General features: G+C 41.8%; 1 protein-coding gene across 4 annotated transcripts in view; it reads right to left on the bottom strand.

The window, feature by feature from the left end:
* The window catches only part of znf385c (zinc finger protein 385C), a 159,465-nt gene that overhangs the window by 5,552 nt on the left and 139,514 nt on the right, over positions 1-14,399 (bottom strand). For all 4 annotated transcript variants that reach the window (XM_038704596.1, XM_038704614.1, XM_038704605.1 and 1 more), the window contains 5 exons: positions 13,205-13,315; positions 7,863-8,079; positions 1,837-2,205; positions 1,534-1,721; positions 47-145 (listed from right to left, as the gene is read on the bottom strand). In XM_038704596.1, coding sequence (XP_038560524.1) covers positions 47-145; positions 1,534-1,721; positions 1,837-2,205; positions 7,863-8,079; positions 13,205-13,315 — 984 coding nt within the window. The remainder of the gene's footprint in view (positions 1-46; positions 146-1,533; positions 1,722-1,836; positions 2,206-7,862; positions 8,080-13,204; positions 13,316-14,399) is intronic.

The following is a 14,399-nucleotide window of genomic DNA, read 5'->3' as shown; positions in this document are numbered from 1 at the left end:
TGCGTGACAGTGTTTTGTTTGTCTGTGTCTTTATGCCGAGACTTACCGCTAAGCTGGAGCTTGGCTGGCTCTTGCTGTGGGGGGTAAATTTGGGTTTGGGTGGTTTTCCGGCCAGCCTGTCCTTGTGCCTTCTGCTATTCATGTGCTGCAGAGACCAGCAGAAATACCATTAGCGAGCTAACAAGCATCTGTTGTACCGCAGTGGAACAACTTCAAATGTTATCTGCTGAATTAATAATGGATACATTGAGTACGACTCAAGTGCACAGAAATTACATCACACTACTTTCTGCCGCTGCCACACTATCTCCTTCTCTAGCTGCAGTACTAGCAGGCTTATGTACTCCTGGGATAGGGCATGTTTATATAAGACTGGTGGAATGCATTTAAGTCTAAAGCAGCCTGGGTGCTCACACATGCCAGCGTATCCTGTATCTTTCCTACATTACACTTCAGCATAGGCAAAGTTTCCGAACCAATCCCTTCACTCAGATGTAGTATTTAATGAACATATAAAGGGAAGAAATTACCTCCCCAATGTGGTTTGATGCCAATGTAACCAGACAATTAAATACAGGAGGCATTAGTAGCTTGCAATAATGAGTTGTAAATAAATCCCTGCTCACTGAGGAGCTTTGCAGTTAGTTATAGCATCAGATGATATCTGTCTAATGTGGAAAAATAGCTGCCGCTTGAATGTACTCAGCACTCACAATCTGCTTTGAATGTCTTCATTCATGTGGCTATAAATGAAACTGCTGCTTTGATTTAAGCCATCCTCCATCAAGGTGAGGCTAAAATGGTCTCTTGGATTCAGTTAGGTCTTTAAAATCCCATCATTCATATTTATCATTTTAATACACATCATTTATGATAGCTTTTATAATTGTCACATTAGAGGTCAGTCTGGTCTAAGTTCAGTTTGTAATATCAGTCTCTTGATGTGTAAGGTAATTGCTTACAATGTGCAGGCAGTTCTGTTTTCTGATTAATTCTGTCGCCACGTCATCTGTCTGTGGAGGTGAGGTAATTATATGCAACATTTTCTCCACTGCCTGATGGGACTGGGTTAGAGTGCTTTCAGAATCAACAGCATTTCTATGCCCTTTTGAACAAAACCCTAGGTTAGCAACACTCTCTTAGTATGCAATGACAAATCTGCAGGAACCTCCAAGCCCACACTTCCCTTCCTATCTTTTATTTCACACAGCACAGGAAGGATAGAGAAGTCCCAGAGTGATAAGTCTTGCTGTTTTGTCCTCCTACTCTGATCTTTGAAAGTTCTGATGCCGCTTGTGGTGCTAAAAGTTCAATATGGTCTATAAATCTATAAGTTCGGTATGTTGCCACGGCTTCACACACACTTTTCTGTCCATTTCTTTATCAGAAGCTATAATGTGAATAAATTTCATCCATTAATTTGTACCAACTCAAATTTGACCAATCCACAATGTAAGAAGTGCATTAAATGCTCAACTATACATACAGTATTTGCAATATGATCCAAATAATCATGTTTCCTTTGAGCCTTACCTGGCTAAGCTGGGTCTCAGAGTTCACAAAAATCTCACACACTTCACAATGAAAGTTCTTGCTGGGCACCCCGACACTGCCTTTGCTGGCCAGCCGCTTGCTCTTGCAGCCTGCACGAGCTGCCACCACTTTTCCCCTGCGTCGAGGCAGAACACTGTGACCTTCCAGCATCAATTTGTGCTTTGTACCTGGTGGAGTAGAGAGTTGGCAGGTTTGTTGTCATTCAAATTAAATAATATTACAGGCATGTATTTGATGTTCACATCCCCAAAACCTAAAGCCTTTTTAAAAAAGCAAATTTACCGCTGTTATGTGCTTCCAGTTGGGAGACGGAGTTGACTGTGACTTTACAGACAGGACAGTGGAGGTGAGCCTTGCTCTTCTTGGGGTCCTTGTCCTCATCTGTACGTGGCTCCCCATTTGTGCTGGATGTGTCTGCATGGCTGCCTGACTCAATGGTCAGGACCCCGGCCTCGGCAGCCTCGGCGACATCTGGGACGCTGGTGTCTGAGGCAGTCTCTGAGAGCTGTGAGGAGGGTGAAATTTGAGGAGGGGAAAGGGTGACCAACTCCACAGGGGAAACCTCAGATACTGGCGTCAGCATAACTGAGCTCCTGGGACTCTCCTCAAGCTTCACCTCCAGGTTGGCTGGTTCAAGATCAGACTGAAGACCTGTATAAAAAGGTAGAAATAAATGATAACATCAGGAAACTGTGGTTCATTTAAACATGCAATAACTGAGGTGTATAGTGGGTTTTTAGAGGGTTTTTTTTCACTTAAAACAGCTGCCTGGCACTATGAGAGCAGTTTGAGTGAACCAAACCAGTTAGGTTGTGGGGCAGACAGCTAAACAATGAGTTGAAACTCACTATCAAGCTCCATAAAGCCAAGGGGAACTGATTCAGGTGATAACTCTGTAAATACATCATTATGAGCGAACCACTCACATATAATATTGTTTTCACATTGTCATTTTATACATTGTCATTATAAGAACATTGACTATAATTCCTTTACCACCAGTTTATAATCAACAGTGGTGGCCAGTAATGTACTGCTGTGATTACTTTTTTAGCAATGAGTAAGGGACTGCAATTCAGTAATTACATCATCATCACTTCAGTAATTTGGAGGGTAGAGGGTTTGCTGACTTAATGGGAGATGCAGGTCTGATATCAGACTGTTCTCTGTGCGTTCAGTGGAGGAGGAGAAATGCCACTCCTGGTAACTCCTAAGTTTCTTACATGTTATGTGTTCTTAGCCACATTTAGTAATTAGTCTGTGTTGTTGAGAGTTCGAGGGTGCATGAAGTCTTCAACTTTACTGTGGGCTGAGATACTTTTAGAGTGCTACACTCACCAGGCCTAATGTTAAACTAGCAGTTGATAGATCCTGTTGCTGCTTGTTGAAATAATATGTCTCAATTTTCTCAATTTCTATTTCTAAACATGTAAAATACAAAACATGCGACATGTGGAGGCCTCAGTATTGTTTATAGGCTCCTTGATGGAGCTGTGCTGGGTAATGAAAGTAAGTAGTATGCAGTTTTTATTATGTAATGAGTAGTTGATTACATTACATACATATCTACCCAACAAAGCATGATGAATAAATAGCAAGGAAAATACCCTTGCATGCTTAACCAGCAAAACACCTTTTAGATTGATTTAAGTTTTTGATTGCAAATATAAAGTCAAATGAATATTCTCCCAATAACCATTTCTCTTTTAATACAATATTGGAGCCAACATTAAGAGTGTTTTTCAAGTGCTAGCTTTGTGGTATTTTCTGATCAGCCTTGTGGAACAGACTAGATTATCGTTGGTTTAAGGTTGTAAAATGGCATCGGCCTCCTGACCCCCTCCTTTCTCCCTTCCCTCTCCCTCACTATTCAAATATCAAGTGGACCTGGATACTCAATATACACAAACCCATCGACTGCCGGGCCCAGCCAATAAGTCACTGGAGTTCCATTACACATCTCCCCTTCACCCCATTGCCCTCCCGAGGGAGTCACACACTTCACCCCAGAGCACTGTGTGCTATGATTGCTGAATATCTCCATTTCATTTAGTGTGTTTTCTCCCTGCAAACACACACACTCACAAACCTCCTCAATGCAACTGTGCTCCATTGATTTTCCCTTTTACGTCTCAGAGTAAATTCATCATTGGAGATAAGGGTCTTCCTCTCTCATTCCCGCTAAATAAAAAGAACCTATATAGGAGCAAGATTAGACAGTCCCCTCGCTGTAATGAGAGTGACCCCAGGGGGATTTGAGCTCCTTTGTAGGGGGGCGGGGGTAGGTATGATCCTGAGCTTGTGTGAAAGACCGGGCCACCTGAGAAGTCTCTGGAGGGGAGTGATACTGATCAATGGATTTAGCAGGAACCTTACAGAGTAAGACATGGATGCCGGTGGGAATCAAAGCCCTCAAAAATCCAAAGACACAGATCATGAAGGAAGTCAATCAAAAAAATAATCATTGCGGCATTCCCTGCTGAGTTGAAGGTATTCTCATCAAGCCCAAACTTTAACAGCCAAAAATCAATAGTGAGTCTTCCAGTCTTTTATTGAAATCAGTGCTGAAATGGTTAGTCCATTAGTCAAGCAGGAAATGTTGATAATCATTTCAGCTACAATTCTGGTCCACTCTGCTGGTCCTTAGGGAAGCCCATACCCAAAAGTGAAAGAAAAAGAAAAGAAAAGTTAGTCATGATAAAAAAAAAATGCTCCTCGTAAGTCAAAATTGTTACTTACTATCTCAGAATTTATTTCTGTCATGACTAGCCTAACTTTTGATTTATTTATTTTTCCTCGCAGAAATGGGCTTCCATAGGTTCTGGCTTGAGGATATGAGGATTTTGGATTGTTGTCTGAACAATTTCATAAATTGAATAAAAAAAAACATTGATAAATTTAGAAATGAAATAATCATTAGTTGCAGCACTGATAGGAAGCTGTAAAAAGATCTTTTTTTTAATGGAGTTAAAATCTTTATAAACTGATTGTCAGATCTCCCACTTCTCTCTGACTCATGATAAGAGAAACTGCCACCAACATTGGCAAACTGTCAGACCAAAGGCCGGTATATTGGCAGTGCCAGCGGGGCCGCTGTGGAGTAGAACTACACAGCAGCATATTATGGATATTTGGATCAATGTTATACAGGTAACCAGTTTTCTTTAACATGAAAATAGTTTAATCCATGTTTTAACAGTCCAATTAAATCTGACAGGCTTTTAGAGTGTAAACAAATCTAAAGAGATCTCAGTTCAACAGATTGATCCACTGAGAACCTTTACCACAGCCAAACAGCAAATTAATATGAATATTGAATACTCATGCACATGCTCGCATACACACACAGGCACCGAGCACAGGTTTCCAAGGCAGCCTCGCCTGCTAAACAACTTCCCTTGGGAAAAATCCTTTAAATCCTTTAAATCATCATTACTGCGGTGACAGACAGAGTCCCTGCAAAGACGGTTTCAACAGCAAAGTCAATCAAAGCCGAGCATGATTGATGCTTGTCACGACTGATGCAGGCCCTCTGCCTCTGGGCACCAGCCTTCTGCTCTTTCACTTGCTCACTCGCTTGGTGCTAACTCCCTCCTTTGTTGGTGTAGGTCATGGTTTATAAGCATCGATTAGTCCCTTTCACGATTGAAAAAGCGGCCTCTGCTTCCCTGTCTCCCTCCTGTATGTATGAATTATTTTGGTGCACTACATGACAGAATCTCTGTAGAAAGCATTTTCTGATCCGACACCACAACATGAACGACATCATTTGTCCTTCCAGAACTGTTACAAATCACTGCTTTAAAAATAAAAACATTTTCTCATGTTACACCGCTATAGTTAAGGTTAAGAAACATCGTGGTCATGGTTAAAAGAAACCAGCGTTGACTGTTGGTAGGCAATTGGGGGAAAAAAACAACATTTTGTGGACTGATCAATCCACCCCTGCCTCCTCACTCTGTGGACTTTGTGGGTCTATAACAATGTGACCCTACTTTTTTTCTCCCAATGGACATGAGTCATAGGGTCACCAGAGGGCCTTATCACTTGAACATAAACATGTGTTTTAGTGTATTTGCTGAAATGACTGAGGACAGTCTTAACATTCTTTAACTGACAATCTATAGGATATCCCTATTGGTGTAGAGGTTGTGTTACTACTTTAAATGTCCTGCTTTTGTGTCTAGTTCTGCCGTATTGCCATTAGATTTGTATAAGACACAACAATACTTGTCACAACATAGTTTAGTGGATTCACTACGTTGTGCCTAAATTGTAATTACCTGGCCCATTCCACTGTGGTACTTGCCCAAATACATTTGCAAAAGCAATTTGTAACTCACCATTCGTTCTTGTGTACCTCACAAAAAATGCACTTTGAACTCCATCCAGCACCTCACAGTCAAAAGGTGGCACATGAATGCTAGCAACCTCTTGCGTCTAAATGCGCATTAGTAGATATTCCAATGGAGCGGAAGAGGCTGACCCTGTGGGTCTAGAGCCTGTTTATTCTGAGCCAGACAGACTGCTCCGAGGAACAGCCGACAGGTGTGTTATGGGTTCCTGATGGCAGAAAATGTGGGCATTACCCTCTGACAGCTCCCCACCAGCCTTCAGTTTCATGGCAGACATAACTCATTTCATAGAGTGTTAATTTGGAACGCTATTCCATTACAGGTTGGCATTGTGGTGCATGCCACCACTGGCTCGCACTGCTGCATTTCAATTTCACATTAGGCCAATCACACAATTGGGCTTATTAAAGAGTGTTCCTCCTCACAAAATTGCATTGGAACTGCAAAATTATTCACAGCATAAAACTAGCTATGACTTATCTACTTTCTCTTTCCAATGACTCTCCTTCCCTCCGTCCATGCTCTTTCTCTCTTATTTCTCCCTCTCTCTCCTTCATTCATTTCATCTTATCTTTCATTTTCCACTCATCTGGTTTCGTCTCCACTGCTGCTTCCCTCTTTCAGAGCCCTTCTTTGCAACAACGGAATATTAAAATGAGTTTTGATGAGAGTGTTATCAGGCTCCTAGTCTTTTGTCCACTTTCTCCTCTTCTGAAGGAGACTCTTAGCGCTCAAGGCAAGTTAGTGTGCATGTCTATGTGTATCCACGTGCACATAAGCATTTATATGGTATGTGTGTGTGTGTGTGTGTGTGTGGGGGGGGGAAGATATCTCTGATATTCCATCTAGGATCCAAGCACATTTTGAAATTCTGCTCAGATAGTGATCTTCTCTGGGGCAGGGGAAGTGGAGGGGAAGATGAAGTAGGAAAGTAGAGAGAGGGGGAAAACTCTCTACCGCTCCTCCACTCCTCCACCTTAGATGGATAAATGAAAAGCATGGACCCAGATGAGTGCAACAACAAAAGGTAATGGCTAGCTCTGCAGTCAAAATGCCATATGAGCAATTCTTGCTCTCTGAGCTAAAGTTGCTGCCATGTCGTATGGAAAAGTCAACATTCACATTCTGCTGAAAGAAAACCAATGCACTCCTCTTTCTTGATCAAAAGTTAAAATGTCTATATTTACACCAACGATGTGAAAACATCTCAACTTTTTTGTAAAAAGAACATAAGTGCCTTTGATTTCTTTTAACTTTATTTTCAATTTGACAGCCTCTCAAATGAAAACCCTCACCACTATTTTGTTCCCTCATTCAGCACTATGTGTTGTTCTTTTCATGCTGCACAAATACAGAAATTCTGTTTCTCCAACTACCCTCTGTAGCTAACCGAGATAGATAGGAGAGAGCAGGAGGGAAAGAAGGGAAGTCAAGCACTGGAAATTAAGGAGGCAAAGGGGGTAAAAACTACCCCACTGAGGCTAGGATCAACCTCTTTATTTACACAACTTCTCTTGTGTCCAGACATCCCACAATCAACAGCTTCGGAGCCCTCCATCCATCACAACGCACAGGGACAGAGCGTCTGGTCAGAGGGGTTTTGGGGGGATAGTGTGGGTTCAAATTGCTGAGGTCTGAATGCACAGAAACACAGAGGGGATAGGCGAGCGAGAGGGTGAAGGATAAGGTGTACAGAAGATGTAATCTAGGTGTAACACAATGGAGCAGGGGGAAAGAGGTAAGGGAGGTCCGGACATGGAGGAGGAGGATGGAAGCTGTCAATGACAGGAGAATTGGTGGAGGGGGTTTAGAAAGATGAAATGAAGCGAGGAAGGGGGAATTAGAGGAACCAAAGCATGATAGAGTGATCGTCGAATAGGTGGAGAAGGATCTGTTACAAATTGCATGCTCTTACTGTTGATTTTCTACCAATCTCTCTGTCTGTTTACGTACTTGTTCCCTCCACCAAGCTTGTGTCCATAAGCATGGGAAGAGCTGCCTCGGATGTGGACGTCTTGCTCCTGTCCCGATCTCGTTCCCGGTCTCTGTCTCTGTCTCTCTCCCTTCCTGTGGATGAGGCCTCCCCTCGTCGCTGCCTGTTCTTCTGGGCCTCCATGGCTTTGAGCTTCCGGGCGTGTTTGTGGCCCTTGTAGTGGGCCTCTGCTTGGTTCTGCAGGAAAATGACAGAAAACCAGGCTGAGAGGAAAATGCAGAAAGGAGTGTCTGACTTAATACATTATCTGCTGGAGAGACTGGAGCCCATGGGCAATAAATGTTAAAATTCACGCCTGAATATTGGCTCTCTCAGGCATACACAGGCTGCAAAGAAGAGAGTCTGTTTCCACCTGATAACAGCAATGGCACATCGGGAGGCCGGAGGTATAATTGCATGTGTAATATGCAACAAGAAAGAGGATCCCATCTCTTCAACTACCCCATTAATGTGCACTGTGAGAGTCAGCCTCTGCAAGTCCTAGACATGTGGCAGTACATACTAATGTCACACACACCTGAGCGCTCACGACTACACAAACACAAATCAGACGCGAAACACATTCTGCCAGACTGTGATGCAGCAATAAACACAAATTTCCTCTTGGGTGGATCACGTTTTACCTTCACATTCTCATCATTCTCACGGCCCTGTTCAATCCAAGAACAAAGCCCCTGTTGTCAAAGCAAGCTTGGATACATAAGAATATCAGAGAAATCAATACAGAGATCACTCATTAAAAGCTTTAACAACCTCCAGGGATGAGCTCTCATCAGCTCTCCGGGCCTGGAAAGGACATAGTTAGAGAGAAGGAGCAGAACTAGAACCCAGACACATTATCAAAAAAAATCATACACAACCACTGATTCATTACATACAGTACAATAACAAAATTAATGATTCCAAATTACTTCCAAAGTGTGGAAATATTATAGAGAATATTGACTAATATGGACATTCATACCATCAAAAGTAGAGAGAGATGGATGGATTAAGGAGGAAAGGAAGTATAAAATAGCCTTTTATATCCAAAAGGCGTATGCTTTCACATGTGCAGCAAGGTAAGTTGTTCCTCCAAGATCATCCAGTTTAACTTCCTCGAAAAATAAACCACACAAGCTGAAGACTCCTAAGACCTTTTCATTAGGAGCAAAATGTGGATTTCTCTGAATACCTAAGCATCAGCAATACGTTAACTCCGGTAAGCAATAACCAAGATTATTTCTTATGTTAGTGCAATGATACAAGGCACACATACATACACCGCTACCAGTCTCATGTGTTTTCTCTGTGTGAACACTGGCAATACATAAACATGTACACTTCACATTAGTAAACTTAATGGTGCGATATAGTGGAGGCCTATAAATAATGTGGCAGTCAAAGCATCTGTAAAAACAACTTGATACTTCAGTGCATCATGTGCCTGATCTGCCGTGAAAAGGCTTCAGAGATTAGCGTGATGTGACGAATTCAGCCAGTGCCTTCTCCACCACCAGCCTCTAAGTCCAATTGAGTCTCAGCGGAGGCAGATGGACAAGGTGTGAAATGAGCTTTGGTTTTCACATCACCATTCCGGCCAGCAGGATGCAGTACTCTTCTAAGGGATTCTTGATTATCCGGTGATTAAGCAATCCTACGGCTAAAAGTATACACTGGACTATATCTGGTGCACGGACATATGTTTAGTGGGTGTGGATGACTTGTTTGTAGCAAAAATAATTACAAAGACATAAAAATAAAATGGATCTGCCAGTTGGTTTGCTTAATTTAACAATCACTGATGTTGGGAATTACAATGGTTAAAGGGCCACTCAATTACATTGGTGCAATCAATTACATTTCTCACTGAGCTGCCTATTTTGATTGTGGAGGTGTATGGAACAGTTACTAAAAATGTAGGGTAGTGGTAAAAATATTGCTTTTACTAAATTCACACAGAGTCTCTGATATGTTTTTGCTGCACTGTGCTATAAATATATGTAGCCTAATTAAGTTCTATTATGTCATGACAATGTCAAATTTGGAATATTATGAACAAGAGCAAAGACATGAAACAAAAAAGAACATCCTCCTTCCTTACACATACTACTATGTTTTCACGTATTGTAGTACTTGAAGTATTTTACATCACTGTTCATTATATACCCAGTCCCAAAAATGGGCACTGCATTAAATAGTACTTTTAGTTTATAATTATTTTTTATGAAAAATTGTATAACATCTGATGATCCACATTGGCATGCAAAATGCTGTAACACTGCCTCCCTTTCATTTGCTATTTTTATATAGTCCCCTCCAAAAGTATTGGAACGGTAAGGCGAATTCCTTTGTTTTTGCTGTTCACTGAAGACATCTGGATTTAAGATCAAAAGATGAGTAAGAGACAAGAGTTCAGAATTTCAGCTTTCATTTCCTGGTATTTACATCTAGATGTGTTAAACAACTCAGGACATACAGTACCACCGTTTGTATTAGACCACAGCATTCTTAGATGAGCAAAAGTAATGGAACAAATAGTAAGTAAATAATGTTTAATATTTGGTGGCATAACCCTTGCTTACAATAACTGCCTGAAGTCTGCGACCCATCGACATCACCAAACTGTTGCATTCTTCATTTGTGATGCTAGTCCAGGCTTTTACCGCAGCTTTCTTTCTTGTTTGTTTCGGGGTGTTTCTCCTTTCAGTCTCCTCTTAAGGAGGTGAAATGTATGCTCTATTGGGTTAAGGTCAGCTGATTGACTTGGCCAGTCTAAAACCTTCCACTTTTTTCCCCTGATGAAGTCCTTTGTTTTGTTGGCAGTGTGCTTTGGGTCATTGTCCTGCTGCATGATAAACTTCCTTCCGATGAGTTTCAATGCATTTCTCCATAAATTGGCAGACAAAATGTTTCTGTACACTTCTGTTCACATTCTGCTGCTTCCATCATCAGTTACATCATCAATAAATATTAATGAGCCTGTTCCAGAAGCAACCATGCAGGCCCAAGCCATGACATTACCTCCACCATGCTTCACAGATGAGCTTTTATGCTTCGGATCATTAGCAGTTCCTTTCTTTCTCCACACTTTGGCCTTTCCATCACTTTGGTAGAGATTAATCTTGGTCTCATCAGTCCATAAGATCGTGTTACAGAACTTTTGTGGCTCATCTCTGTACTTCTTTGCAAATTTCAATCTGGCCTTCCGATTCTTCCTGCTGATGATTGGTTTGCATCTTGTGGTGTGGCCTCTATATTTCTGCTCTCTGAGTCTTCTTCCAACAGTGGATTGTGATCCCTTCACCCCTGCACTGTGGAGGTCGTTGGTGATGTCACTTACTGATGTTTTGGGGTTTTTCTTCACAGCTCTCACGATATTTCTGTCTTCTACTACTGTTGCGGTCCTTGGCCGACCTGTTGGACGTCTGTTGCTCAGTACACCAGTAGTTTCTTTCTTCTTCAGGACAAATTGTTGTGCTTGCTATGCCCAATGTTTGTCCAATGGCTCTGGTCGATTTTCCTTCTTTTCTCAGCTTGACAATGGCTTGCTTTTCTCCCATAGACAGCTCTCTGGTCTTCATGTTGGTTTATCCTCTTTAACAGGAAATGCAGTATTTATAGATTTGAACCAAGGATGAAAACTTAGACTAGTTAATGTTTGGACAATCAACCTAAAAGGCAACACCTTTGCAACAAGAAACATCACACACATCAGTCACATGTTCCAATAGTTTTGCTCACTTGAAAAATGGTTGGGTTCAAATAAAGGGTGGTATGTCCTAAGTTGTTCAACACATCTAGATGTGAATACCAGGAAATGAGAGCTGAAATTCTGAACTCTTGTCTCATACTCATCTTTTGATCTTAAACCCAAATGTCTTCAGTAAACAACTAAAACAAAGGAATATGCCCTAACTATTTTTCAAGTTTAAAGGTCCAGTTAGGAAGATTTTGTTCCTTTGGGACAGACCCAGTTTTAAATCTTTGTGCTACACTAGGCTAAGTGGCTGCTAACTTAGCATACAGACATGAGAGCAGTATTGATTTGCTCGTCTGACTCTTGGCAAGAAAGTGGAAAAGGCGTATTTTCCCCAAAACAGTGCATGTGGAGTACACCTCACATCACTGTAGGTAAGAAGTTGAACCAGGTCAGCAAAAACAAGATTTTCAGGTGGTTTTAAGTGCTCTTTAATGTCAATATGTGCTATATTGAGCAGAGAAAGTTTACTTATTTCCTCTTTGAGCATTATGCATTAGGAATAGGCCTACTTGGTATAATATCTGAGCAAACTCTGAGGAGGGTGCATAGAAGTGTTAGGAAAGTATTCATGCTCTCAGAGAGACAGATAAAGCTACAGTCAGACCTGACACTCCTCTTTAAGTCGGTGTGCAGAGGCAAGGAATGGGATTTGCTCTAGTGTGTGAAGAGCACGTCTGAGTCCCCCCTCCCCAACTCCCTGTCTCCTGTGCCTCAGCTCTTCTTTGAAGATGGAGTCCAAAAAAAAGTGTGTGCATGTGTGTGTGTGTGTGTGCACGCGTTTTTACTATGCCCAGACATGAGATGTCTTAAGGCTTTTTGTTCTATTATCTATTTGTTTATGTGAATATGCATGAAATGTCATGGGATGTGTAATGTGTGTCTCTGTGTGTGTATGCACTAGTGTTCATGTTTGCAAGTGTACAGTATGTGTGTGTGTGTGTGTGTGTGTGTGTATTTGTCTATATGTGTGTGCCAGAGGTGGCAGGGGTGGGAGAAATGGAATGAGGAGCTGAGAATGCTGCTTCCTGCTGGGGCTGCTGATTGTTTCTGCTCTTTGCTGATAAACGGCAGCTTTCCCTGCTGTCTAATCCCTCATACCAAAACAACAGACAGACACACGCATAGCAATTTTACTGAAAGGAAACTGAACAAACTTTTGTACACATAACTGAAAAAAAAAAAAAGGACTAACTTTTCATTTAAAGGTACATAAGTATTAGACATAAGTACATAAGTTTACAGAAAGCAGTCAATTTAGTTTCTTGTTTTGCATATTCACACAAAGATACAGTATACACCAACACATTGATTCAGTGGGGATGAGAGCTGAGGTAATTGAGGAACAGCCATATTTTCAAAAAACAACATTAAAGGAAATGGCAGAAGCACAAAACAAAGAGATATTGTTCTCTGAGGCTAGACTCACTTTTTGGAAGAGATTGCTTTTATGTTGTAAATTACACAGTCTGGCATGTCGTCTCTTTTTCTCTCTTACTGTCCCACAACCTCTCAATCTTTCTCATAAACAGCATAGCATAATGCCACTAAAGTGTTTCTTACCGTTGAGTTAAAGCGCAGGTGGCAAATGTTGCAGGAGATAATCTGTTTCTTCTTTAGGGGCTGAGGGACACCAAATGTGTGGTTGATCACTGCCTTCTGGACAGGGTCCATCTGAGAGACAGAACAAAAAGACCAGTACAAATAACATTAGTTCTATAAGATTTTATTTTCCCAAATGAAAAATTTCTGTGCAGTAGAACAACCTCACCTCAGAGGTGTGTGGCCATACTTTTGGCACAGTTGCAGTGCATCTTGTTTTTGTACAGGAGGTTATTGTAGGTCATTTTCCAACTTATATTAGTGTTTATTTACTACCTGACTACTTCTACTTCTCTTCTCCCAATACTCACACACACACACACACACACACACACACACACACACCTAGTCTGCACCTCTGGTCTCTCACGGCAAACACACGTCGGCTTGCGCTGCCTTTTTCTGTCTCTCTCTCCCTGTATGTTTCTCTGCTGCCTTTCTCCAGCAGCAGCACATTTCATAAAGTCTAATATACCTGGCCGGCCCGCCAAAGTAAAGTATATGTTGAAAACACTGTATTTAAAGTTAGTACAGGCTGTAGGCCTATATTTTTGTAAATATTACACCTTCGACCAATTTTATTGTCTTCCAACTGCGTGTGTCACGTGACTATTTTGGTCCAATCATGATTGAGTGATCATGCCTGCAACTTCGACAACTTTAATTAATCCAAGATGAAATATACTACTACTACTACTACTACTACTACTGCTGCTACTACTCCTATTAATAACAAATATATTAATAAAACAATTATTATATTATTATTATTATTATTGTTGGCTAACAAGCAGCCTGGGCTGCTGCAAAGCTGCACCTCCTCCTGCACATCCTCTCTCTCCTTGCCCCCATCCCTGATATGGTCAGGTGGCTGGCCTGACCCCACATGTACACATGCCGATGAGCCCCTGCCTCTCTCCCCTCACTAGGGGAGTGGCATAACACGGACAGGCTGCAGCTGGCCGGATGGCTTTCATGCAGTCTGGTTCCGATGACACAAGCAGAATACCTGCGACCACTGTCTCTACGAAGTCAGTGGCCGCCGTCACACTACGTGGACCGGCTGCAGCTGGCCGTGCGGCCTTCATGCAGCCTGGCTCCGATGTCGCAGGCAGACCATTTCCTCTGTTGCCTGTCCCTGCCTCCCCCCCTCGTC

Source organism: Micropterus salmoides, unplaced genomic scaffold (genome assembly GCF_014851395.1).
Source record: "Micropterus salmoides isolate LMB-PRFRI ecotype aquatic unplaced genomic scaffold, ASM1485139v1 Ms_hic_scaffold_10, whole genome shotgun sequence".
In the NCBI taxonomy this organism is placed as follows: Eukaryota; Metazoa; Chordata; class Actinopteri; order Centrarchiformes; family Centrarchidae; genus Micropterus; species Micropterus salmoides.
The sequence above is the reverse complement of the archived record's forward strand: the minus strand, read 5'-3'. Positions and strand labels throughout refer to the sequence as shown.